Source organism: Chrysemys picta, chromosome 12, assembly GCF_011386835.1.
Source record: "Chrysemys picta bellii isolate R12L10 chromosome 12, ASM1138683v2, whole genome shotgun sequence".
Taxonomy (NCBI): domain Eukaryota; kingdom Metazoa; phylum Chordata; order Testudines; family Emydidae; genus Chrysemys; species Chrysemys picta.
Window position 1 is genome coordinate 4567835 of NC_088802.1, and position 27906 is coordinate 4595740.

At 52.8% G+C, this 27906-nt stretch overlaps 1 protein-coding gene across 1 annotated transcript; it reads left to right on the top strand.

Annotated features, from left to right (window-relative positions):
- The first annotated feature begins 15969 nt into the window (after positions 1-15969).
- On the top strand, positions 15970-25355 carry LOC101936982 (early activation antigen CD69-like). The gene is made up of 6 exons (XM_065564133.1): positions 15970-16125; positions 18051-18627; positions 20463-20585; positions 22620-22804; positions 24283-24386; positions 24621-25355. Exons 2-6 carry the CDS (start codon positions 18435-18437, stop codon positions 24748-24750), a joined length of 735 nt encoding a protein of 244 aa, XP_065420205.1. The 5' UTR covers positions 15970-16125; positions 18051-18434; the 3' UTR covers positions 24751-25355.
- Positions 25356-27906: the final 2551 nt, after the last annotated feature.

A 27906-nucleotide genomic window follows, 5' to 3' on the forward strand; every position in this document is an offset into this window, starting at 1 on the left:
ATTTTAATTTGATTTTAAATGAAGCTTCTTAAATATTTTAAAAACCTTATTTACTTTAAATACAACAATAGTTTATTTATATAATATAGACATAGAGAGAGACCTTCTACAAATGTTAAAATGTATTACTGGCATGGGAAACTTAAATGACAGTGAACTTGGCACACCACTTTTGAAAGGTTGCCGACCCCCGGTATAGAGTGACCATCTGTTGTACGAAGATTCTCTTGCTTTTTTTCCCAGTGAGTCAGTATAGCTTTTGCCAGCCCAGAGGTTGGGCAGCCAATGTCTTACGTTTTCACAATGTTTTGTCCAACTTTCATAAAGTAAATACATGGTTAATACGAGTTTAAAAGGCCAGGGACACTTCCTTGTGAAGAATCTGTGTAGCAGATCATGCTAGAGCTGTGAAAATGTCAGTTTTTAATGGAACTTTAGAGGCAGTGATTTATCGTGTATTTCTGGCGGTGCCCAAAATGTGCTGCTATTGCTAATGTCTTTCCAAACAAAAATGAGGCACAATAGGACTTCAGTAACATTTCTGTGCTACCTTCATCTAGAGGAGATGATTCTGTGCTGACTTCAGTTTGGTCACTTTGTGCTTTACCTAGGAGTAAAACTAGGGGTTATATTTCCCCACTGCTTGGAAACCCAGCTTATTAAACTGGATAATGCCATTGATCTATTTACAGTAGAAGGTTGATATAGAGTTGTAACTAACATTAAGACTGATGCCCACTACACATTTAAAACTAAAAAGTGGCTTTGTAAAAATGACCTGGGTTTCCAACTCTATTGTGTCTCAGTCAGGGCGGAGCGCCTTGTGAGGTGTCTTCACACTAGCTCAAGGTCACAGAGCAAGAACCTAGAGAGCCTCCTGAAGCACGGTGATAGTTTTGATTTAAATGGACTTGAACTGGACGAAGAATTGAGGACACTGTCACCAATGTTACCACATGCAAAATCGGTGATAGACATTGTACAGTTTATTCATACCAGCAAACTTGTTGACATATCTCCTAATGTGTACATTGCCACTCGTATTCTACCGACAATTCCTGTAACAGTCGCATCAGGAGAACGGAGTTTCTCAAAACTAAAGCTCATTAAAAACTATCTCCGTTCTACAATGAGTCAGGAATGCTTGCCTGGTCTTGCTATTCCTGCAATCGAACAAGACATCACTTTGTCTTTGTCATACAATGACATTATTACTGCTTTTGCAGCCAAAAAAAGCCAGAAAGATTGCTTTTAATTAAAAACAAATCCTTGTTTCAATACCTCTTCATAGAAATTTCCAATAAAATGTTGACAAATTAAAAAAATTATATTATTTGCATCATTCTATCAAATCAGAATTTTTTCTATAGCGCTACTTCTTTAGTGCTAGTCCATCAGCATTACAGTGTGCTTAATTCAGTTAAACTGGGTTTAATAACATGCATGTGACAAGTTTTCCAGTACTGTAAGCTTATGTTTGTGTTGTTAAGAGCAAGTCAGGCACAGGGGCACCAGTTTAATAATCCCACCTAGGGCACCATAAATCCTAAGGACGGCCCTGCGGGGGCGAGCGGGTGGGCAAGCAGAGGGTGGGCAAAGAGGCGAGCAGTGAGCCAGCAGGGGTTCTAGGGGCGGGCATGGGGGTTTCTGGCAGGGGAGGGAGAAGGTGAAAGGAGGTGAGTGGTGGGTGGGGGACTGACTAGGAGGGACAGAGCAAGCCAGCGGGGCTAGGGGGTGAAGAGGGTGTGATGGTGGGGCTGAGCGGGGAGGGGCAGGTCCTATTTTACTGCTGTGATCTGGTCATCCTATGCGTGCTGTTTCTCCCCCCCAAAAAAACCTTCCTTTTCAGCTGTGACGTTATTGACATAATCTGGGACAGTACAGAACATGGGTGCAACCAAAGTCCTGTAATAGCACCAAATCTTGTATAAGGTCAAATGAGGTGTATAAGACAAGGTTATGGTTTGCTGGTTATGATTATGCTCTCTGTATGTGTGTATCATTGTTGTAGTTGAAGTTATGAAGGTTGGTTCTATATTGTCTGTATTTCAAACTTATGCTGTGCTTCTGGGTGACATCCCAGACAAGCTGGTGTCAGCTCTGCCTAGCCTGCTTTATGGCCTATTAAGGACCATCAGATATACAAAGAGGAAGATTATTTACCAAATCAGAGTGTGAATGTTGTAGTCCTCTATGAGTTTACTGTAAGTGTGCCGTTAGCCAGAATCCACCTTGAATGGAATGGGGCTCAGCATGAAGTTATAGCTGGTGTAAGAAAGTTATTGCCTTAGGATCTTTTGATTGGGGAAAATGTTAAAGCTTTGTTCAGTCCAGGTAGCCAGTCACAGGACGGGAATGATCTTACACCTGTGTCTGTTGTGGGCAATGATTTGCCTGGAGAGGGTTTCTCCAAAGGTTTGTCTGAGGAGAAGAGCTGTTTGTCTGTGAATGAAGTTTCTGAATGTCGGTCTAGTGTCTCAGAAGTGAATCTGAAGTTAGATCAAGAGCAGAAAGATCTCATTGGTCAGGACAATGTTTCTCAGGAGCAGATTGAAGTGGCTGGTCAGGTGAAAGCCCTGACGGAGGAAGGAGAGGGGAGATTTTGGATGGGTGACGGATTGTTGGCTAGTACAGCTTGTAAAAGGGAACCTGGAAAGGGTAACTGTGATTTGCTGGCAGTGGCTCAGTGTAGTGAGAAGAGCGGCAGTGTATCTGTTGGGAGTGGCCATGTGCCCGGTAAGGAAAGTCTGGATGAACCTAGGCAGCCTTGTGAGATGATGTCTTTATTTAGTCAGCAGTTTGGGAAGGCCGGGAGAGTAGAAGATGGGTTTGTTTCCGTGGGGCGGGCGGCGCTGGGTGTGTGTGTTTTGGGGGAGGGGAGGCGCAATTTTATATTCTTGCCTCGGGCGCAAAAATAGCTAGTTATGGCTCTGGTTCTGGGTCCAGTTCTGTTCAATATTTTCATCAATGATTTAGATAATGCCATAGAGAGTACACTTATCAAGAGTACAGATGATACCAAGCTGGGAGGGGTACAAGTGATTTGGAGGCCAGGATTGAAATTCAAAATTATCTGGAACAACTGGAGAAATGGTCTGAGGATGAAATTCAATAAGGACAAATGCAAAGTCCTGCACTTAGGAAGGAACAATCAGTTGCACACACACGAAATGGGAAATGACTGCCTAGGAAGGAGTACTGTGGAAAGGGATCTGGGGTCACAGTGGATCACAAGCTAAATATGAGTCAACAGTGTAACTGCTGCAAAAACCAACCAACCAAACATCATTCTGGGATGTATTAGCAGGAGTGTTGTAAGCAAAACATGAAATAATTCTTCTGCTCTACTCCACACTGGTTAGGCCTCAGCTGGAGTATTGTGTCCAGTTCTGGGCACCACATTTCAGGAAGTATGTGGAGAAATTAGAGAAAGTCCAGAGAAGAGCATCAAAAATGAGTATAGGTCTAGAAAATATGAGCGATGAGGGAAGATTGAAAACAGTGGGTTTGTTTAGTCTGGAGAAGAGGCAGCTGAGGGGGGACATGATAACAGTTTTCAAGTACATAAAAGGTTGTTATAAAGAGGAAGGTGATAAATTGTTCTGTTAACTTCTGAGACCAGGACAAGAAGCAGTGGGCTTAAATTGCAGCAAGGGCAGTTTAGGTTGGACATTAGGAAAAAGTTCCTAACTGTCAAGGTGGTTAGACACTGGAACAGGTTTCCTACGGAGGTTGTGGAATCTCTGTCATTGGAGGTTTTTAAGAACAGGTCAGACAAACACCTGTCAGGGATGATCTAGTTATTACTTAGTCCTGCCTTGAGGGCAGCGGATAGACTAGGTGACCTATTGAGGTCCTTTCCAGTCCTACACTTCCACGATCCTGCCACTGATTCCGTATGTGACCTTGGGTAAGTCACTGCATCTCTCTGGGCCTCAGACTCCTCTCAGGGGGGAGAATGGTCCTGCCTTTTGTCTGTCGTGACTGTTAGACTGTGCGGTCAGGGCCTCGCTTTGGGTCAGGGAGTGACAGTGTGTGTGGCAGCACCTGGCACAATGGGAACCCTGATCTCAGATGAGGCCCCAGGCGCTACCGAAATCCCACTGATGCTTGTGTCTCAGAGCACAGCTCTCCCTGGGGTGCCCCCCTTGCACTGGGCTGGGGGAGTGATTTGTGACACCCCCATGGAAGGTGTAGAATGCCCAGTGTGCCCAGTCCCCGAGCATTTAAAAATTAGGAGTCAGGCCTGTAAAATCCTGAGCTCTTTAAACAACAACACAGTGTTTGTTTGTTTTTTAATATACCTTCTGGTTTCTGACCCTTTAGGTCACACTCAGGTCGGGTTTTCAGGTTTTTCTCCACCATGAAAGGAGCTAGAAACTGACGCATTTTAAAAAATACACATGGGATTTTCACCCAATTCCCGTGACTCCAGGAGCTGGGAATTTCAGAAACACAGCACGTATTGGGAGAAAGTCGGCAACCCTGTCTACCCTCCCCCTCTCGAACAGCAGCTAGACCTGCTCGCTCATGTGCGATGCTCCCACTTCTGCTAGCCCACTCCCCACCCAGCTGTTCCAGATGTGCTCTGGCATGGGCTGTGCCAGGGGATGGAGGGACATTTCTCTCTGCCCAACATCCCTGCAGGGCTGCATTAGACCAGGGCGCTCTCCAGCCCTGTGTGTGTGAGGTGGGGGATGGTACTTGGGGAAGGGAGACTATATTTATTCCTAAGCGATTCCTTGAAACAGATGAGATCCCTGTGCAGTTATTGGCTGATTTTGTAAAACATTTTAAAAAAAATTACACAGAGTGATTTCTACCTCAGGGGGTTATTTTGTCAGTCATCAGCTTTCTGATTAGAGCTAAAACACAAGTTTGGCTTCCCAATAAAGCCAACACATGTTCATTGATCCCCCTTGGGCATTTTCTGGTTATTTTGAGATCAGTTTTGCATGTATCAGTTTTACTTCTTGCTTTCTGCACCTGTTTCTGAGACCGATTTGGAGAGTATTCTTAAATCACTAGAACATTTTAAATGCCACGTTGTATGTCCGTCACTTTAGCTCTCAGTCTTTACTCCAAGCTAACACAATTCATTTAGGTCTATTATTAAATAATTAATTAAATTAATTATATTATATTATTATTATTTGGGGCATAAAATACATAATAATAAGATCAGGGCTCCATTATGCCGGGAGCTGCACAGACACAGCGAGAGACAGTCCCTGCCCTGAAGAGTTTACTTGCTGCCCCCCCACATCAGACAGATTATTATCCCCATGCTACAGATGGGGAAACTGAGGTACAGAGATGAAGTGGGTTTGACCCCAGTCACTGGGGAGCTCGCAGCAGCCATCAGGAATTGATCCCAGCTGTTCTGAGGGCTAGAGCCTGGCCCATGAGCCCACGGCCTCCCGTCCCCTCCCCTCAGCCAGGAGCAATGGGGGCCAGGCCAGCCCAGCGCCAGAGCGGGCCCCTGTGCACTGATCCTTTGCATTTTCAATCCCTCTGGGCCTGCCATGGGCTGGGCCTGCAGCTTCACGCCCAGCCGGAGTGTGCGGGGTCCCCACGGCGACGAGGGCAGAAGGTGAGTGACTGTAGATAAGAACCCGAATTGCTCTTGGTGTGAGATGGGACATGTCCCTCAGCACGGCTGGCACTGCAGCCTGTTCTCCTACAAGTCTCTTTGTCAGGCTCTGACTCAGGAAACGTTCACACAGCAACGTCCCCCTCCCCCCAAAGACAAGTGACCTGGGCTCACACAGCAGGGCTAATAATAGCCATGGAGCTCTGAAAGGCGGCAAGGGGGGAGAGTCTTGGACCCCAGGCTCCAGCCCGGGCCTGAACGTCTACACTGCTATTTGTACCCCGCACCGCGAACCCGGTGAGCCCAGGGCAGTTGAGTCGAGCTCTGAGACTTGCTGCTGAGGGGTTTTTGCTGTGTCGATGACCCCGAAGTATCTCCGAGGCTTTTCCTGCCCTGGGCAATGTAAACATTTGGAATAACAGGCGTGAGTAACATGGACAGATGCATCCATTACCAGCAACAGATACAGGCCAGTTCTCTGCTGAGAGGCCTTTAATTGCATGGACGGGGAACAGCAGCAGCTGCTTTGCAGGGAGATAGTGTAACCAGACCTCCACACTAACCATCATTCCCCACAGTTTCCCGTCCCGCAGCGGCTCCTGCCCTGCCCGTTATTGTATGAGAAACACCTGGTGGGCCTGGTTCTCACTCACACCCTCCGCACTTGAAGACAGAACAGACCAGCTTTAAGCCACCTTCGTGCTCCCCGTATATGGAGCTGTGCAGGCTCCGAAAGTAAGTCAGAGCAGCCTCAGCGCGGCTCTAACTTACGCTCCACTTCCCACAGTCCTCTCTGTTCCCTGATCCATCGCGCAATACGCTCTGGCTGTACCAATAAAACCCCCTACTCTGGGTGCTGGGAGCAGGGCTGGTTTGGAGCCAAGGGACTCTAGCGCTGCAGCCATGGGGCAAGCTGGGGCTAGTTGCTGGGGAGCAGGCAGAGCTCCTGGAACGTTATCACCCCCGTGCCGCTGGCGGTGAAGTGTGAGCCGGCCAGTGCTGCTCTCCCTCCAATGGGAGCCCAGTCACCTGAGGCCACGTCTGACACTGTCCAGCCCTCGTCCCGCAGCTTCTGTCTGCCCAGAGGATTTACCTTTGCAGGAAGTGCCTGGATTTTGAAGTTTACATTAGTTCCAAACGGAAACGAAATGGAGAATTCAGACTCTCCCGCCAAAGGAGTTTCTAAAATTTGCTTTTCAATCATTTACATTTCAATTTTTTAATTGGATATCATGATGTATAATGTAACATAAACTAAACTAAAATTCAACATGAAAGAGTCATTTAAAAATGAAAAATCAACCTGAAGCGTTTCACCCTTCTCAAAACCACTCGCTTTGATTTTTGCTAAGCAAAATTTCATCGGAATTGGCCCAGAATTGTTCCTGCAGAACACTTTGATTTTGTCCAATCAGCATTTTCCAATGAAAAAAGCTTCCCATGGGGAAATTTTCAACTACCTCTACTTAATCATTCTTGTGCATCTGCAAAGTGCATTGTGCTGCCAATGGGAACAGACACACATGGGCACAAAACAGTGTCTCCTTGTAAGGGTGTGGACTCTCCCCTGTGGCGCCTCCTGCTTGTTGTCTGTGGGAATTAGCTTGTCCCAGCTCCGGAGCGCCCTCTGCAGGCCAGTGATCTGCCTTACCTCACTCTGGCCCCCGTGTCCCTCCCAGGACCCAGTGCCCTGGTATCTGGGGGGGCTGCCCCCTGGCAGTAACCCCACAGTTCTGGGTCTCCCCCTCCCAGGGCAACCCCCACTCCCTATTCCTAGTTTGCCTCAGTCTTGGCTACTGCCCAGTCTCCATCTAGCCCCCGTTTACAGGGGCAGACTGCAGTATCAGCCACTCGTCACACGCAAAGGGGTATGGGCCTGCTGCCCCTGGCTAGCCTACCCGTGGGCTGCCCCTTCGCAACCCCAGTACCCAGTTGGCCTTACCCTAGGCCTGCAGCCTGGGGGGTTTCCAGGCTGGAGCTCCCCAGCTCCTCTTGCCTTCCCCCAGCCCTGCTCCACCTTGGGTACCCAGGTACAGTCCCTAGCAGCCAGGCCCCTCTCCCTCTAAAGGCAGAGAGAGAGACTGTCTGCTTGAGCTCCTGACTCAAGCCTTTATAGGGCCTGCTGGGCCCTGATTGGGGCATGACCCCAGCTGCGGCTGCTTCCCCACTCAGCCTGGGCTGTTCCCCCTGCCACAGCCCTCTCGAAGAGCTGTTTTAAGCCCTTCCAGGCAGGAGCGGGTGACCACCCCGCTACACTCCTTTGTTGTGTTTTAGTTTTGCAATTGTTCACTGTTATCTGTAGATCTTGTTCCCATTAATCTCTATGTGGAAATATCTTATGTCACCCCACTTTGTGCAAGGCGTGTTAGGCCATACAGCTTAGCAAACATCCTTCACCATCAGTTCTGCACGTAGGATGACCATTTTTTTGCAACACCTCCAGCTCAGCCTCCAGATAACAACCTATGTCCGCATGCTGCTTTCCACAACCCCTCTAGCAGGTCACCTCATTGTGTTTGAGCACCCGGCCAGTGTCTTAACTCCAGATCCACACGTCAGCTCTCCTGAGCCCAGAGCAATGGGTGTGTTTCAGCTCAGCACTATAATGGGGCCGTCTGGCCTTGGGTCTCTTCCGTGCCATTGGCCAGGATTGTAGCTTTGCCCACACTTAGAGTGGGGGGGTGTCACTGCAGTGATGAGGTCAGACTGTGACTGGGAGATGTAAGATCCAGCCTTGGCCACAGTTACTCTGCTGCCGGCTGGGAGACAGAACACGGCTCTTCCTCGGTGCTCCTGAGGTATCCGCCTTTGCTCCAGAGACAGCCCTGCCCTGGCGATGCTGGGGGATGTGATCAGCTCCTCAAGGCTGGTTTTGTTGCTGCGTTTGCATATCAACAGCAAGAGAGATGCACAAAAGGGAGGTCTGGCCTGGGCTGTCGCTAGCCGTTGGGGAAGGTTAATGTTGCAGTAACAGCAGATGTTTCTCCATTGTAAAGCAGGGCCACCCGGGCGGGGGGGGGAAGTGGGGCAATTTGCCCCAGGCCCCGGGCCCTGCAGGGGCCCCCACAAGAATGCTCCAGTTCCGCCTTCCCCCATCCCCCGGCACCTCAGCGTGCCGCGTCAGGAGCGGCCCTGGACAGCGCTAAAGCAGCATGGTGGCTCCAGCGGGGCTGAGCTCCTCCCGCTGAGTCAGAGCCATGAGGTAAGGGGGCGGGGCCGCGAGCTGTGGGCCGAGCAGCTGCATCCGTTGCCACCAATGGGTAAATTTCCAAGGACAAGGTCTCTAGTCAGAGGGTCTTATCTGAACAGACGGCAGACAAGAACAGCTGGTTGCAGAGATACAGTGTAACCAACTCCCCACAATTAATGCCACTTGTCAAAGTCGCCCCTCCCTCAGAGGAAGCACATGGGGCCTGGCTCTAAGTCACATAGTCCCTGTGCTTGGGAATCAATCAATAAGGCAGGTTCAACAAATAAAATGTGATATATGCCATGATGTGCCAGCAATGCCCCTCTGCCATGTATATTGGCCAAACCGGACAGTCTCTATGCAAAAGAATTAATGGACACAAATCTGACATCAGGAATCATAACATTCAAAAACCAGTGGGAGAACATTTCATTCCTCTGGTCGCTCAGTAACAGACCTAAAAGTGGCAGTTCTTCAACAAAAAAACTTCAAAAAAAGACTCCAACATGAAATTGCAGAACTGGAATTAATTTGCAAACTGGACACGATCAAATTAGGCCTGAATAAAGACTGGGAGTGGATGGGTCACTACAAAACCTAATTTGCCCATACTAATTTCCCCCTACTGTCACTCACACCTTCTTGTCAACTGTTTGAAATGGGCCACTCTCATTACCACTACAAAGGTCATTTTTCCTTCCATGGTAGCCTACTGTTAATTGAATTGTCTCGTTAGACTGGCCTCCCACTTGGTAAGGCAACTCCCATCTTTTCATGTGCTGTGTATTTATACCTGCTATTGTATTTTCCATTCTATGCATCTGATGAAGTGGGTTCTAGCTCACAAAAGCTTATGCCCAAATAAATTTGTTAGTCTCTAAGATGCCACAAGGGCTCCTCGTTATTTTTGCTGATACAGACTAACGTGGCTACCCCCCTGAAACAAATACAAAGACTCCCTTTATGCTCCCCGTGTTCTGGAGTTTTGAAGGGCCCGGTGCAGCCCTCAGGGTGAGTTAGAGCAGCCTCAGGGCTGCTCTAATTTACATTCTGCTGCCCTGGCAGGCTGGGCAGTAGGCTCTGGTCACACCCCCAATCTACTCCCTGTGCTGGGGGCCTGGGAGCAGGGTGGTTGCAGGGTTCTTACTCCAGCTCCACACCAGTCATGGAGATCCCTTGCACAGGGCTTCCAGGGGGCTGTTGGCATCCATTTTAAGGTGTGTTTACACTTCCCAAGCAGCACAAAGGGGCCTGAGTGAGATGGAGAATCAGGCCTGAGTGACACCTGTGCAGAGAGGGCGCCCGGCACAACGGGGCCCTGATCTCAGCTGGGGCAGGGACTGTCTCTCGCTGTGGGTCTGTGCAGCGCCCGGCACAACGGTGCCCTGATCTCAGCTGGGGCAGGGACTGTCTCTCCTTGCGCCCCCTCCCCACCCCCAGCTTACCTCCTGCCTGCTGCTTGTTTCAGGCTTCCCGTGAACATCTGATTCGCAGGAAGCAGGGGAGGGGGAGGAGAAGGGGGGCGGAGCGTTCAGGGGAGGAGGGGGAAGTGGGCCGGGGGCAGGGTGGACAGCTGCGCGGGGCCCGCTAGGCGCGGGGCCCCATTCAGTGGAATCGGCCGAATCGGCCTAAAGCCGGCCCTGGTCCTGAACTGTAAACAAAAACCTGACCCTGAACATGAACATCCTCTATTCTTGTCACAACAGCTACAATCTTCCTGGAGAGAGACGCTTATGGATTACAACAATTTAGTCACTCGCTGAACAAGCACAACAACAAACCTTCAACTTCCCGTTCCCAGTATCACTGTCCAAAAATCATGAATCTGGCCCCCCAAAATAATGAAATGTTAAAAATTATAAATATTGAAAGCTTTGTATTTGCCTTCTAGTTTTTGCGCCTTACGTAATGTTCAGGTCACATTTTTTAAGCTTTTCACCGTAACCACAAGAGTGAGAAACTTACTTTTAGTTTTTTTAAATCAAAGCTGAAATTCTCACCTAATCAACTCCTGGAGTTGAAACTTTAAGAAACTGTGCAGCAAGGAGATTCTTTTCCCCAAGAATCAGGCAGCACAGACAATACTGAAGGAGTTTATTCACGGCTCCGGGAAGACTGAGAGACAGCTTCAAAATTATGGTGTTACAGTGACCAATTATATACTTTTTCTTATCAATCCATTTGCATTTATCTTGTACTTACAGAGACAAACATTATTTCAGAGAGAGAAGGAGAGAGCAAGAGAGCATTTAACATGATAATGACAGGAGCATATGCATAGAAACCATCCTGATTACATAAATTATCTATGATTACCCTTAAGGCGAAGGGGTAGGGGTAGGGGTAGGGGTGGGGTAGGGGTGGGGGTGGGGGTGGGGGTGAATGTTCACAGATCTCCAGAGAGCTGTGGAGGGTTTGTACTGTTCTTCCTTACTGAGAGGCCGAGTTACTGGGCGGACATTTGACCATTTAAAAAGCAACAGAGGGTCCTGTGGCACCTTTAAGACTAACAGAAGTATTGGGAGCATAAGCTTTCGTGGGTAAGAACCTCACTTCTTCAGATGCAAGAAGTGAGGTTCTTACCCACGAAAGCTTATGCTCCCAATACTTCTGTTAGTCTTAAAGATGCCACAGGACCCTCTGTTACTTTTTACAGTTTCAGACTAACACGGCTACCCCTCGGATACTTGACCATTTAAGTTATCAAGTGTTTACAGCTTCCATTGTCCTTGGGCCTCTGGTATTCCTGCTTGTTAGTTATGTGGGTTTCTGCCTCGGCTGCTAACTGAATTTTTAACTCTTGCCTAACAAAACATACCAAATATCATGAGACTTGTGATACAATCACATGAATTGCCATCACTGCATTCTTCGCCCACATCTCTCATCAGGCAAACGCAACAAGACATGCACTGGTTGTCTGCAGCTGACTGTAGTTAGATTGTCGTGCAGAGGAAGAACTGTTTATTAAAAACTGGGATAATTAATTTTCTCACCTTTGACCTTTAGTTAATAATGTGTAACCCTTCTGCCCATCTGAGTTGGCAGCAACAAGGGTTGGGTTCAGTATCTAGGGGTTCCGTTTCAATAACGCAATACAAAACCGGCTCGAGCCCCCACCCAGTGACCTGGGACAATTACACAACACCCCCTGGGTGCCTCTAAGAGGCAATACTTCCCCTCTCGCAAGCACGGAGTCTGAGTGTAGCAGAAAATGTTTAATAACATGAGGTAAACGACATCAGCATTAAATTGGAAAAAACACCACAAACAGGATTCCTAACACAAACCATGAGCAAAAGACCCACCACAGCAAATTGGGCTGTGTCCTTTCCCTTTGGTTCTTGAATCCAGCAACCCAAAAATCACCCAGAGTCCCCAAAGTCCAACACCCCCAAAGTTTCTTGGGTCCAGCAGCCACCCAAAGTCCCAAAAGTCCAACAACCCCCAAAGTCTCTGTCCCTGGTCAGTGCAGCCCCAGAGTAAAAGGGGGGCACGCAGGGTGTTAAGGGGCAGCTTACGTGATCCGAGGCCAGCCGGCCGTCTCTCCGTGGGGTTCCGCCACAGCCTTCACCATGAGCCAGTCCACTTCCTGCCGTCCCACAAACTGGTCCACTCTACAAGCTGCTCCGCTCTGCTCACCGACCTGTGAGCCGCTCCAGCCGTCCCCGCAAAAAGCTCCGCTCCACGTTCCTTGGGCCGCTCCCGCAAGGCTCCATACCACTCGCTGCTCCACCAGCTGCTTAGCAATATAGCTTCAGGCTCCCTCACTAGTTAACACAGCACTCAGTGATCCCAGCTCTTAAGAACTTTAGCTCTTTTGTGATTTCAGCTCATAGTAGGGGAGCCCCAGTGCTAGTGCACCATTGGCCCAAAGTGAACTCAGCTCAGCAGTCTGTAACTAGACTCCTAATGGAATCAAAGTTAGCTCTGACATTCAACAATGAAGAGAGAAGATGGTACAATTGGTGTTTCAAGCCCTCAAGGGTAGACCCATACAATCACATACAAATACTTGTCCCCATCATCTCTCAATTCACTGGGTTTTGTAACCCAGGCCCCTTGTCAAGCAAGGACAAAAAACAGGTAAACTTGCCTAATTCCCCATTTGGTTCTCACATCCATCCTCACATGACTATATGTAGCCATAACATTCAGCATACTGATTGTCAACAACCAGCTACAGACAGACTGGTGTGCAGAGAAAGAAACATATATTAAATGCTGTACATCTGTAATTGTATCTCGCCCACAGACTCTCTCCCTTGTCATCTCTCATTGTAAATTTGTCACGTCTTCCTAGTGTTTGTACAGTGTCTAACGCAGCTCGTCTCGTCCCTTGAGGCTGCCCCTAAGCCTCTGTGCTGAAGAGGGAGACGCTCTATCCTGGCCTCTGGCTAAGTTCAGGAGCGGCAGTAGGGAGGCAGGATGGCCCAGTGGTTAGGGCACCCGTCTAAATCCTTCTGCTAGGAGCTGGAGATCTGGGGTTAATATCTGACTCTGCTACTGATTCCCTGGGGGTCCTTGAGCAAGTCACTCAGCCGCTCTGTGTCTCCGGTCCCCATGTGTCAGAGGGGGTGGCTGCATTTCCCTACCTGGCAGGGCGCGGTGAGGGTGACGTGTGATTGGGAGGTGCCCCTAGGCAGTGGCCACGGGGGCCACCCTAGCTACAGTCCCCGTCTCCCTTAGCCCTGGGAGCCTCAGCTCAGCAGGAGCCGCTCAGAGCCCTTGGATGCCCAGTGCCAAGGGAGGAAAAGGGGCCGGAGGCTCTGGGCTCTGAAAGCCTGGGCAGAGAGGTGTTTGGGGCAGGGCCCAGCTGTTTGTACAGCACCTAGCACTCTGGGGGGCTGGCCCAGGACTGCGGCTCCTAGGTGCTATGGGGATCAGGGCCGTCCTTACCCATATGCAAACTACACAGCTGCGTGCTACTCCAGCAGCCAGCCTGATCCCCCGGCCAGCTGAGCTGACCAGGAAAGCTGCCCCTACCCCCGCCCTGTGCCCACTCCCCTTCCCCATAGCCCCTCCCCCTGCTCTGCCTTTTCCCACCCCTTCACCTGAGCTACATCCCAGGGGAACTGCAACAGGGGTCAGACACCCTGAACTCACCGGGCAGCGGGAAGTGGAGCGACCCAGTCCCTGCCCGCTCCGCCGGCTCGTGCTGGGGGGGGCAGTTTCCCCTCTGCCCCCAAGTCCCAAGCCTTGGATGGGGCGTGGGAGTCCCAGGGGTCTGTCTGGGGGTGGGGGTGTGGATAAGGGTTGGGGCAGTCAGGGTACAGGTAGGGGGTAGAGTCCTAGGGGGCCAGTTAGGATGGGGGGGAAGGTCTCAGGAGGGGGCAGTCAGGGGACAAGGAGCAGGGAGGCTTAGGTAGGGGGTGGAGTCCTGGGGGGCAGTTAGGGGCAGGGGTCCCAGGAGGGGGCAGTCAGGGGACAAGGAATGGGGGGAGGGTTGGGGGTTCTGAGGGGGGCGGGAAGTGGGAGGGGCAGGGGCGGAGCTAGGGCAGGATGGGGCGGGGCTAGGGTAGGACAGGGGTGGGGCTAGAGTGGGACTCCTCCCGTCCTCTTTTTTGCTTGCTGAAATATGGTAACCCTACCTTCACTGGTGGCAAGAAGGAACTGAGGGTGGGGGGAGTCCGTGGCTCCCCTTATAGCGCGATATAGAGGCGCCACTCCAGGGGTCGCAGTGGTTCTCCCCCAGTATGGGTACTGCTGAGGGAAAAACTTCCAGCACCTGTGCATGTGGCGAGCACGCACACCTACTGTGGAATACACGAGCAATCACTCGAAGAAGAACTTCTGTTCTTTTTCTACTGTATAGATTTCATAGATTTTATGGCACCATGACATGTAACCTGACCTCCTGTATGACCCTGGCCTGAGAACTTCACCAAGTGACCCCTTCAACGAATCCCTTGGCCCCATCCCCCAGCCTGGAGCCCCCTCCTGCACCCCAAACCCCTCATCCCTGGCCCCATCCCAGAGCCTGTATCACCAGCCAGAGCCCCCGTACCCAGCCCCTGTTGTACTTAAAGTACTGCACAGGATCTTTTCAGGGGGAATAAGGCAGAATGCCACATTTATTAGTGATACATGTATTCATTAACACTGTATTATATGCATATAATATATTACACTTACACTCACACACACACACACACACACACTCTGTCTTGTTGTTACCAATTAGTTGCTCCCCTTAACTTCACTGGCCAGGTGAGTTAGATGGGGGAGGGGGTGGAGCCGGGCTTCTGCCGATCCGGATCGATGCTCCCATGTTGACAAGACGAGACCCGGGGTCCTCTGCAAGACACCTCACATTTATAGCAGCTTTCCTCTTATGCAAATCTAGACCAGATTCAAACTCTGTGTCTGTGTCCATTGGTCCTTTGTGCTGCTTTCTTTTGAGTGTTGTTCCAATGCTGCAAAGAGGGGGTTTCCAAAAGAAGGTGCTTGCTTCTAACCCCCGAGGCCGTCAGTATGTCTGCTTGTCTTTAATGAGCCCACTTGACACGTTTTATTGTTCTTGGGTCTGGCTCACAGCCCCTCTCCAACAGTTGAGGCTGTCTGGAGGTGCTGCCTTCCATGCCTTGCTCATCCACACCTCATTCATTCAACAGGGCAATTGATTAAGAGTGGGGGGGGGGGGGGGGGGGGGAGAGCTCTTGTTCTACTGCTAGCAAAAAGAAATTTTTCTTCTATCTTATTCTATTCTTAGGGGCTATAATATTATACCAAGGGCAATGCAAAGTTTCTAAATGAGGTTTTGATACAAAGTCCCATGAAAACAGAGGTCACACGTGGGTAGACCCACCACAAGGTTATATGAAGAGGCACAATGTAAAGGCATATGAAAATTATCAGAGATTGATCTACACCCCCTGCGCCCCAAGCCCCTACCCCAGCCGTGAGAAAGTGAGTGAGGGTGGGGGAGAGCGAACGAGGAGGGAGGGGGGATGAAGGGAGTGGGGCCGGGGCTCAGGGAAGGGAGGTTGGGTTTTGTGCTATTAGAAAGTTGGCAGCCACTAGCGAGGCCCCTGCTGCTGGTGCCAGCGTCTGTTGGCTCGGATGGGGGTGGGAGGGGGTTGACTTCCTGCCACCTGCGCTTGTTTCGGAAGGATGTGACAGGCCTGGTTGGTTTGGCTCGGATCCAGTTTCATTCTTGTTTGTTTAACACCGCAGGGTGGAGCTGCGGGGCCAGGCAGTTATTCCCCCCCCCAGCTACAGAGGGCCAGAGCCGGCCGGGGCTGTATCTGTATCTGTGCGTGTCCCGGCCCCGCAAACCGGCTGGGGTCAGATTTAACCCTTTCCTCGCTGTGTCCTGCCGGGAGCGGGGGCTGCTGCCCAGGTGAGCGGAGAGCTGCGGGAGGGGGGTTTATCCGCAGGGCGGGGGAGGGGCGCCGGGCTGGCTCCGCCCTGTCTCCCCGGCTTTGTCCCCGCGGATCCAGTTCAGCTCCCAGCTCATTTGCCCGCGGGTCTGTGCGGGGCTGGTTGCGGGGGGCTCCTATGGGGCGGGGGGCGCTGGGGACAGGGGCAGTGATGCCCTGGGCAGGCCCCAGTGCCCAGCCCGGGACGTGTCCGCCCTGCAAAGCCAGGTGGGGTCTGATCTCTGCACCCCACTGCAGAGCTGCAGCCCCGTGAGAAGGTCTGGGCAGTGCAGTGGGGACCATTAGCACTGCTGGGAGACCCAGGGCAGCAATTGTAAGCCCAGGTTTGCAGTGCAGTGCGGATGCTCACGCGTGTGAGCTCGGACACAAGTGTCCACAAACCCGGGTCCCACAGAACTGGGTTTACAATGCAGTGTAGACGGACCCTTAGTGATTCGTTGGCACCATCCCAGGGCAGGTGTCGTTGCCAGTGGCTTGGTGATGAGGCCAGCGGATACCAGTGAGAGGAGAATTCTAATCCGGTGGCATTTTATACCCCACTAGGCAGGTGGCCGAGATGTTACAAGGGGCCCGGCAGGGGAGAATCTGAATCTCTGTATGAGCACAGGAGACTCTTCCCGGGGAAACGGCTGCATTTTCTGTCTCCCGCATTCCTGCCCTTGTAGCATTTTATGACACACAATGGGACTATGGGGCAATTCCCAGCGGGCTGAGGTAGCTGTTACCACCCCCCATTACCCCACAGCTCTGCTAATACCCGAGAGGAGCTGTGAGAGGAGGGGGCTGTTTGTTTAGCTGCCTTTTATTGATTTACTGATGTAGCTGTTTATTGCCTGATTGAAATGACATTTCATTTCCACTAGGGGGCAGATGTCATTTTACAACAGCTCTCCCAGAAGCCATAGCTGGACCACTCCCCTGACTCAAAAAGGCGGCAAATTCCAATCTGATCAAAGGGAATATGTTTCACACAAGGCACAGCTGGCCTGTGGAACTCGCTGCCACAAGATCTCCTTGGTCAATCTTCTTTTCTGACTCCTGCCAAGCTCTTAGCATTTCTAGAGATAATGGGGCCATCCAGAGTTATAAACATCAATATTACACAATAACCTGGAGTGGGAAGGGCTCTAAGTGACAAGGTACAAGCCCCAGCTTCTAACCAATGGGGGAGAGCGGTAAAATCTCTCCCTGGGGCAGGTTATTCCATCACTGTCCAGTACGGGGGTGTCCTGCCCCTCCCGCTGAAGCAGTTGGTGCTGGCTGCTGTGGGAGTCGCTCCCGTCAGATCTGCTCAGCTGGCAGCTCTGCCCCGTCACAGGGCTCAGCTGGGAATCTGTGTCTGCTGCTCTCCCAGTCTCTGTCCTGCCAGGGGTGCAGGGACTTCCTGGGGCATCCCCAAGGGCAGAAAGTGGAAACTGCCCCCCCCCCTGCAAAATTCCAGGCTCTCCAATTGAACCATAACGACTTCTTGTAAACTATTTGCATAAGGGGAAGCAAATTCATTCCTGCCAGTTCAGGTGTGGCTGTAACAACTGTATACACAGACATCACCAATCAGAGCTGGGGGTCTGGCCCCATTGACTGCAGTGGAGCGATGGCTAATTTCACCAGCTGGGGATCTGGGGTCAGTGATTTCAATGGAGCTGCCCCAATTCACACCAGCCCGGGATCTGGCCCCACTCTCTCTACATGGAACTGACCCCAGTCCAGCACCTGCCTCCATGTGTTTGTCAAGTGCTTTGGGATCCTTCAGATGCAAATCTCTAGAGAAACCAGGGCAGTCCCAGCACTGTCAGCTCTAACCAACCCTGCTGTGCAGGGCTGTGTCTGGGCAGATAAACACCGACACAAGCCAGCCCGAGTAACCCGACAATTCTCTCCACAGGCAAACCTCGAACCCAGACCCACGGGACGGGACGCCAGTGAAATGAAACAGAACAAGGATGATTGAGCGACCTGGAGTTGATTTGGTCAGCGCCTGCTAAGGCCTGGTTGACCCTGGGGATAAAAGCAGTGCCAAGGATACCTTTGAAACAGTTCATTCGAACACAACCCAGACCCAGCCTGGCTGGTCGGGGTATTCGGACAAAACTCACCATCCAATTACATTGGAAAGGTGTTTTCACTGATCACTCCACGTAGCCAAACCGCACCTGAGCTGTAATTGAGTGAACTGCTTTGAAACTGTCCTTACGAAGGGCTCTGCCGGCACCGCCAGACCCACTGTGAACAGGCCGTAGTTACTGGTGGCTGCAGAAAGGTGGTTCAGATGAACAAGTCGCCCGTTTTGGACTCCATGAGTCTTTCAGAGAGAGAGAAGATGTGGGACGAGTCATCTCCTGCTGAGACGACAGAGCCAGATCCACGCCTGGGTTCCCAGGAAACCCCAATGACACAAAACAGAACAACTCATGTGCCCATCCCCCCACAGGGTGGAGAGAGCTGCACAATCTGCCCTACAGGTACAGCTGCCTCTCTGGGGTCTTCTTACACTTTAACTCAGTGGGGGCCTTTAGCTCCCTCTAGTGGCCGGTCCATGTAAAAGACACAAGTCAGCCGCAGCCTTCAATATACTACGGCCTTTAGCCCAGGCAGGAGCTGTCTGTGTTAGGGTTACCATTTGTCCGGATTTACCCGGACATGTCCTCCTTTTTGTGCTAAAAATAGCGTCCGGGGGGAATTTGTAAAGCACTCACAATGTCCGGGATTTCCCCCCTCCCCGGCAGAGCAGAGCGAGCGGCTGGGAGGGCTGCAGGAAAGTCACGGGCTGGACTCCGGAGCAGCTGTAGAGGAGCCGGATCCGCCCTGCATTCTGAGCCGGCAGCTCCTCCTCTCCGGCAGCCCCGCGCCCCGCTCCGGCAGCACTGTGCAGGGGCAGGGACCGGGTTGTGTGTTGCACTGGGGAGCACAGCCACGTGTCCGGCTCGCACAGAGCCCCCCTGTTCTGAGCAGCAGGGTAAGGGGGCCAGGGGGCAGGAGAAGGGGCAGGGAGGTTCTGGAGGGGGCAGTCAAGAAACAGGGGGGGGGTCGGGGGTTTCGGGGGGGGGGGCTTTTTGGGGGGAGTGGAGAAAGTTTTGGGCAGTCAGGGTACAGGTAGGGGGTAGGGTCATGGGGGGCAGTTGGGGGGGGTCTTAGGAGGGGGCAGGTTAGGGGACAAGGCACAGGGAGGCTTAGGTAGGGGGTGGGGTTCTGGAGGGCAGTTAGGAGCAGGGGTCTCAGGAGGGGGCAGTCAGGGGACAAGAGTGGGGGGGGATTGGGAGTTCTGGGGGGGGCTGTCAGGGGGCAGGAGTGGGGACAGGGATCGGAGCAGTCAGGGGACAGGGAGCAGAGGGGTTTAGATGGGTTGGGAGTTCTGGGGGGGGCTGTCAGGGGGTGGGGAGTGGTTGGATGGGGCGTGGGAGTCCCAGGGGTCTGTCTGGGGGTGGGGGTGTGGATAAGGGTTGGGGCAGTCAGGGGACAAGAGGCAGGGAGGCTTAGATAGGGGGTGGAGTCCTGGGGGGCAATTAGGGGGCAGGGGTCCCAGGAGGGGGCAGTCAGGGGACAAGGAACGGGGGGAGGGTTGGGGGTTCTGGGGGGGCGGGAAGTGGGAGGGGTGGGGGCGGGAAGTGGGAGGGGCAGGGGCGGGGCTAGGGGCGGGGCTCCTCCCGTCCTCTTTTTTGCTTGCTGAAATATGGTAACCCTAGTCTGTGTCTTTCCATCCAGAGGTCCCTGCTCAGTCCCTGCACATTCACCCCCACTTCCTCCGTCAGTGCTAGACAGGCTGGTCAACTTCCATCAACGCCTTCCGGGTGGAAAATGCTGCTTTGAACAAGACCATTTTTTTCCACAATTTTTTTTTTGTTCAGAAGTTTTCAAGGTTTCAAACAATGCCAATCTTCATTCCAATGGACAAGGTTTTTTGTGGGGGAGGGGAGGAGGGGATATTTGTGTTAGAAAATAAGAAAAGCATCATTTTTTGATTTAAAATCTCGGGGTCTCCTTCCCCCATTCTCTCCCTTTTTAAATAAATACTTTCACTGGAAACATTTTCAAGGGGTCGGGGAAATCTCCGAAAACCTCAAATTGAAACCCCTGTTTTTTCTGATTTTTTTTGTCCTTTCAGAAAGTTTAAAGGATTCCCCCCCGCTTCCCCCCCCCCTTGGAATGAAAATGTTCACTTCATTCACTCTAAATGTCTCTTGGTATTTGTGAAATATCCCGTTTTCAAACGAGCTCCAACTGATGCAGTTAATCAGTGTAGGGCCCCGTCCTCCCCCCATAGCAGCAGGGTGAGCATTACTGGCTGTTTCTATTACAGGTTTGCTGTCTGGGTTGGAACCACGGGCACCTCACTGGGCAGTTCCGAGCCTGGTTCTCAATCTCATACTGATCTTCATGCTCATCATCCTACCCATGATACTTCCCATCATCGCCCTGCCAGGTGAGTGTGGAGCCCGCACTGACCCCGTCTCTGCACCTTACACTCCGTGCTGGAAACATCACGATCCCCCCAACTTCTCCCCCCCTTCCCCACAGCCCACCTCTGCTTCAACAGTCACATCAGACTCTGCTGAGCCAGGGCCTTTCTGTGGGGCCTCCCCTGCCCCCAGTGTCCAGCTCCCACTGGCCGTTGGCTCGCTCTGCCATGTCACCCCCAACACACCTGGTTACCCAGGGCTGTGAGTCACCGTGTTACCCCCCTGCCTGCGGTGGGGGGAGCTTCTGTTTCTCAGTTAGTGCAATTACATTAATGCTGCATCAAAGACGGGTCCATTTCCATGTTTAGATCTTGACCTTTGCAAAGGTTAACGCCCCCCCCCCCCCAGTGACATTAACTCCCTAAATTGCACATGGCTGGGATCTAAGAGCACTGTGCTGTCTGCAGACGGGCACAGAAAATATTGGGGTGGGGGGCGGGGGAGAGACTGTCACTGGGCAATGCAGCCCAGGGGCCCGATTCCTCTCTGCCCTGCAGCTTGTACAGGGTCACTCAGGCCAGTGCAGACAGAACATAAAACTCCTGTGGTGTCCGTATGGCAGCATCTGCTCCCCACTTTGCCGAGTGCAGATGACTGACTGCACGAGGGATGGATGGATTCAGTCCTAGACAGTTCTGCAGTGGGGAGGGAGACATCCTGGATGGAGAAAGGGGGAGAGTGGAGCAGCCTGAAAACTTGAGAATCTCTTAAATGGGGGTTATTTGAATGTGGAATCATCTAGTCTGTGAATTGCGCCGTCAGATCCGATTGCCTGAGTGCCAGAGCTCCCAGACACAGTACGATTGTACAGAACATGCAAGGTCTGAAGTAGGGGAGGGGGGCAGGGGTGCATCAGAGACTGTGATATGAGCAGGGCCCTTCACCCCTGACGCCTTGTCAGGTGGCATAAGAAGCTCAGGATTTGTGGCTGCGTTTCTGGTGGGCTGCGGTCCCTGCAAATTCAACAGTCACCCTCTGTCAACCAGGTGGCCCCCTGGGACACAGGTACCCTTCCCACCCTTAGCCACAGCTGCATCCCAGAGAGCCACAGGGCTTTGGAAAATAACCTTTATACTCATCATCTGCAGTAATTCTCCCCATTGATGTAAGTGGGCAGTGGGATGGGCCCCGCCCCGGGGTGCAGTCTGGAACTGGGGTACCACTGAGCCCTCTGACTGACCAGCCTGGGATCCTCTCACACTGCGCAGCTGTGACAAGCTGCAGCTGCTCTCCAGTGGTGAAAGTAACTTACAGGACTTACCCGTACGGCCAGAGTCCTGAGGGGGTGTGTGGCCTCACCTGGAAGAGGCGGGGCCTATCAAAATTTAAGGGCCCTGGGGCACCGGCTGTCACTGGGAGCCCCAGGCCCTTTAAATCCCCGTTGCGGAAGCCAGTGCAGTCCGGCACGGCGTACTGGTAAGAGCCAGTACACCGTACCGGCTTACTTTCATCTCTGCCGCCCTCGGCCCTGCACTTAGACACCCACCGGCAGGGATGCCCCCAGCTGCAGGTACATGAAAGCTTCTCCTCAGCCACTCGAGACCTGACACTAGAGAGAGGCTGCAGCCCGAATACGCCCAGCCCCAGCCTAGGACCCCCGGAACCATCCTGCCCTGCTCAAACCCCTGACCAGTCTCTGAGTTATTACCCAGGGCCCTGCCCTGCCGGTCAGATGCCGAAGTGCCCAATGTGCAGGTGCAATCAGGTGTCTCACTGGCAGCGTCTGCAGGTAACTGCAGGGGGCAAAGCCGGGGCCCCAGCAAAGGAGCCCAGGGCTGGAAACCTGGCCCCGAATTCACAGCTCGCGGCGCTGTGGGGAGCTGGTGGGTGGCGCTGGCCTCTCTCTGTTGTGAAGGGGAACGTGTCTAGGCACAAGCGCAGCTTCCCATGGTGTGGAGGGGGTGCGGTGTTCCATGGTGTGGTGTCACTGGGGCTTGTTGCCGTGGCTACAGAGGGAGACCGGCAGATCTCTCACCCTGTTACTTTCTCATCTCCAGCAAAGAAATCTGAGCCGTGTCCAGCTTGTGAAGCCTGTCCAGTGGCCGCCTGCCCAGACGGCTGGATCAGATACCTGGGGAAGTGTTACTATTTCTCACAGGCTGAAGCGAACTGGATCTACAGCCAGAGCCACTGCTCTGCCCTCGGTGCCTCCCTGGCTGTGATTGACACCCAGCAGGAAATGGTGAGACCCAGATTCTGGGCTGCACAGGGTGGGGGTGGCAAAGGCGACTTTATGCTGGCTTTGCCCTGGGGCTGCCATGGGCCTGGATGCTGCTTGAATTTAGGGCAACTTCTCACATCCCAGAATAGCCAGAGTACAGAGCACTTCACCCACTCTCCATCCTCCCCGGTCACTGGGGATTGAGTCGGAGCAGTGTGGGGTAATGTGCCGACCCTCTGCTCCAGGGGAATTCCCAGCAGGGGAATCCAGTTACTTTCCAGCCCCTTTAATGGGACAGGAGCAGCATTGCCAACCCAAGTGTTCAAAAATCATGGATTGGGACCCCCAAAACCATGAGATTGACTTTCAAATAACAGCTTTCAAGGCTTTTAATTTGTTTTAATTTGTTTTCTGGTGTCGTAGCTTTTATGGGTCACATTTACAAGTTTTTCTCTGCAACCATGAGGCCTAGAAACTTCTGAAAGACGAGAGTCTCTTGTAATCACCTGACTCCAGGAGCTGGGGTCTTAAGAAAAGCACCAAACAGTGTGAGACTCTCAGTAAAATCACAGGATTTGGTAAGAATGCAGGAGTGGTAAAGGTCTGGAATGCGGCTGAGAAGCTTTGCCAGGTACCTGCTAAATCAGAATTGAGATGGGAAATTCTGATATTTTCACATTTGTGTCTGTCATGAATCAGAACAAGAAGTTGAAATATACAAACTTTTTATTTTCCATTCAGTTCCAGAAATGTGTGAAAATATCTGGATTCTACATTTGATCAAACCAATTTCTTTCATCATTCACATATCAAAGCAGTTTGGTTTGTCAAACCAAAGCAGAACATTTTGTTTCAGCATGGTTCAACATTGAACAGCACTTGTGGCTCCTCATGGGAGTTGTAGTTTGGGGGCCTTCTGCCCCCTTCTGTGTGCTGAGATCCTGGGTTGGACTACATCTCCCATGATGCCCAGCAGTGGCTCAGCCAATAGGGAAACCATGGTGCATTATATGAGATGTAGTTTTGGGGGAACCCAACCCAGAGTGGAGAATGGAGGTATGACGCCCAAATTATAACTTCCATGAGGCACCTTGGTAACTCAGTTGGCTACAGATTAATGTCAAACTGACCCGAAACAAAATCATTGCTCAATGGAAAATAGAAACTTCTCAGTGAAATCAAAATTAAACTCAGAAAAAAATAATCTTTGTGACATTTTCTGTCACAGAAATATTTTTATGAAAAATCTTCAGCCAGCTCCACGAAATACACTAGACTAGTCTTAGCACCATGTCCCTGTGTGGGCTGACTAACCCAGAGTTCATGGAGTGGACGGGTGCTGCCTCTGAGTTGGGGATTCATTTCTTGGTGTAGAATTCCCAGCCTGGACCACCTGCCCAGCTCCCCCTGTGTAGCAGCCCAGAGAATCCAGTGTAGGTTGTAGAGATCCCAGACATGGAGATGTGTAACGTGTATTTGCTGTTACTTTTTTAACAAAGGATTTCCTGGTGCACCATAAAGGACCTTCTGACCACTGGATCGGCCTCCGGAGGGAACCGGACCAACCCTGGATGTGGACCAGTGGGAAAGAATTCAACAACTGGTGGGTCCCTTTTAGTTCTAGTAACTCAATAAATGTTGCAGCTCGCATTTCAAACAGGACACTGGCCTTGTGGTTAAGGCCCGGGGCTGACTTGGGAAATCGGGGTGCAGTGTCTGGCTCTCCCGTAGATATGCCGTGTGACCTGGGGTGAATCGCTCGGCGCTGGATTTTCACTGCTCGGTGAAGCTGCTCTAACAGTTGTCGGGTTTTTATTATTATTTGTTGCTGTTGCAGGTTTACAATAGCGGGAGGAGGCCTGTGTGCTTTTGCGAACAATGCCGATATTGCCAGTTCAGGCTGCTCCAGGGACGCACACTGGATCTGCAACAAACCAGTGGAGAGACCAGAAGGCCGAGCAAAGTGACTGTAACCTGGATGAGTCGGGCCTTGTCCTTTCCATGGGGCTGTCCCAAGCTGCCTCAGCGAGTGGGGAACTGGATGGGGCTGGTGAAGGGGGACAGCCCCAGCCGCAAGGAAGAGAGATGTTCGCTGAAGGACATCAGGTAGCTCCTCCCCTTGGAGCCTCTGGCCCCCATTGGCCCATCTGGGGATTGGGGTGAGGGTGCGGATTAGCCAGCAGCCCCCAGCTCACTCTGTGGCACAGAGAAGGGATCTTTTGACTTGGAAATCAGAAGGGGAGCAGCCAAACCTGCTGTGTCCCTTTGTCAGAGGCCCAGGGCAGGAGTCTGGCCCGGGCTGTGGCTAGAGGCCAATGTACCAGCTGGGGCCAGGGGGAGGTGCTGTGGCCCCTGCAGCTATGGGGCGAAGGGGCTGGTGTGAACCCTGCAGCCTGGGGGAAGGACGCATGAACTCTGCTGTACAGCGAGAAGGGCTGTTGTGCAGGCCCTGCTGAGCGCTGGGGGAGCATGAAGAGACGCCGTGCACAGGAGGGGATTACTGGGACGTGCTAGGACAGACGTGTGTGTGTGTACAGAATTATTTGTATAATAATACACCAGCTTCCCAAACGGAAATTTTTATTTTGTAAACTTAAGTCCTTGTGTGACTGGCTCCTCCCAACCGAGCAGGGAAACTGAGGCAGCAGCTGCATCCTCCCACCAGGGCTGTGAGCGCCCCACCCCACAAGGACTAACAGGCTGAGGACAATGTGTGTGCGTGTGCCTCTTTTTCTGTCATCCTCCCTGTCTTCCCCGCCGCCTGCCGGGGAGGGGCTCCCCCAGAATGAGGGAAAACTCTGCCCACGGGGGGCGGGGGGGTGATGCCCTCTGGGGGAAGGGCACTGCCCTCACTGGGCTTTTCTCTGAGTTCTGCCTATAAAGGGCCGGGCTCCGCACTGGTGTCTCTGGCCTGGGGAAGAACGAGTCTGTCATGAGCCCACTGGAGTGTGGGTGAGAGATCACAGAGCCGGGCTGTTCTCTCTCTGGCCAGGCGCAATCCCCAGGAACAATTCCTGATGAGACAAACTGCGAACAGTGACACACACGCACCCTCACCCCTGTGCTAAGCGTCAGGAAGATAAAAAGATTATTTGTATCACATCAGCAGTTAGAGGCCCCAGCTGAGATCAGGGCCCCCTTGTGACGGGCGCTGCACAGACACAATGAGAGACAGTCCCTGCCCCAGCTGAGATCAGGGCCCCGTTGTGCCAGGCGCTGCACAGACACACAGGGAGAGACAGTCCCTGCCCCAGCTGAGATCAGGGCCCCGTTGTGCCGGGCTCTGCACAGACACACAGGGAGAGACAGTCCCTGCCCCAGCTGAGATCAGGGCCCCGTTGTGCCAAGCACTGCACAGACACAGAGGGAGAGACAGTCCCTGCCCCAGCTGAGATCAGGGCCCCGTTGTGCCGGGCGCTGCACAGACACACAGGGAGAGACAGTCCCTGCCCCAGCTGAGAGCAGGGCCCCGTTGTGCCGGGCGCTGCACAGACACACAGGGAGAGACAGTCCCTGCCCCAGCTGAGATCAGGGCCCCATTGTGCCAGGTGCTGCACAGACACACAGCGAGAGACAGTCCCTGCCCCAGCTGAGATCAGGGCCCCGTTGTGCCGGGCGCTGCTCAGACACACACGGAGAGACAATCCCTGCCCCAGCTGAGATCAGGGCCCCCTTGTGACGGGCGCTGCACAGACACAATGAGAGACAGTCCCTGCCCCAGCTGAGATCAGGGCCCCGTTGTGCCGGGCGCTGCACAGACACACAGGGAGAGACAGTCCCTGCCCCAGCTGAGATCAGGGCCCCATTGTGCCGGGCGCTGCACAGACACACAGGGAGAGACAGTCCCTGCCCCAGCTGAGATCAGGGCCCCGTTGTGCCGGGCGCTGCACAGACACACAGGGAGAGACAGTCCCTGCCCCAGCTGAGAGCAGGGCCCCGTTGTGCCGGGCGCTGCACAGACACACAGGGAGAGACAGTCCCTGCCCCAGCTGAGATCAGGGCCCCATTGTGCCAGGTGCTGCACAGACACACAGCGAGAGACAGTCCCTGCCCCAGCTGAGATCAGGGCCCCGTTGTGCCGGGCGCTGCTCAGACACACACGGAGAGACAATCCCTGCCCCAGCTGAGATCAGGGCCCCCTTGTGACGGGCGCTGCACAGACACAATGAGAGACAGTCCCTGCCCCAGCTGAGATCAGGGCCCCGTTGTGCCGGGCGCTGCACAGACACACAGGGAGAGACAGTCCCTGCCCCAGCTGAGATCAGGGCCCCATTGTGCCGGGCGCTGCACAGACACACAGGGAGAGACAGTCCCTGCCCCAGCTGAGATCAGGGCCCCATTGTGCCGGGCGCTGCACAGACACACAGGGAGAGACAGTCCCTGCCCCAGCTGAGATCAGGGCCCCATTGTGCCGGGCGCTGCAAAGACACACACAGAGAGATGGTCCCTGCCCCAGCTGAGATCAGGGCCTCGTTGTGCCAGGCGCTGCACAGACACACAAGGAGAGATGGTCCCTGCCCCAAGCAGTTCACAGACACAGGCTGGGAGAGGAAACTGAAGCACGGAGAGTGTAAGTGACTTGTGGAAAGTCACAGAACAGGTCAGAGACAGGAATAAACCCAGGTGTCCTGAACTCCAAGCCAGGGTTCTGGCCGCTCTGTGGCCCATCAAGAATAAACACACTCAGCTTTTGCACGGTTCAACAGAAATCTTTACTGTCCGTGCGATAGTGATAATCCCTCACTCTGATGTAGAGCTTTCCAGCAGGAGATCTCACGTGCTTCACCAAGGAAGGTCAGTCTCCTTATCCCCATTTCTCAGCTGGGGAAACTGAGGCACAAAGGGTGACTACTCTGCAGTTAGACGCCTGCGGCTGGCCCGTGCCAGCTGATGTGGCCTCAGATGAAGGGGCTGTTTAACTGCAGTGCAGCGACTGGGGCTCCGGCTGGAGCCCGAACTCTGGGACTCCCAGGAGGGGGAAAGGTCCTGGAGCCCAGGCTCCAGCCTGAGCCAGAATGTCCACCTGGCAATTAAACAGCCCCATAGCCTGAGCCCCGTGCGCCAGAGCCAACTGACCCACGTGTCTATTGTTGTGTAGACCAGGGTTTCAAACTGTGGGTCGG

Coding starts and splice junctions, on each gene's coding strand:
- LOC101936982 (XM_065564133.1), top strand. CDS start 18,435: ATGAACAAGTCGCCCGTTTTGGACTCCATGAGTCTTTCAGAGAGAGAG. Junction 22,805..24,282: donor TTGACACCCAGCAGGAAATG/GTGAGACCCAGA, acceptor TTTTTAACAAAG/GATTTCCTGGTGCACCATAA. Junction 24,387..24,620: donor GGGAAAGAATTCAACAACTG/GTGGGTCCCTTT, acceptor TTGCTGTTGCAG/GTTTACAATAGCGGGAGGAG.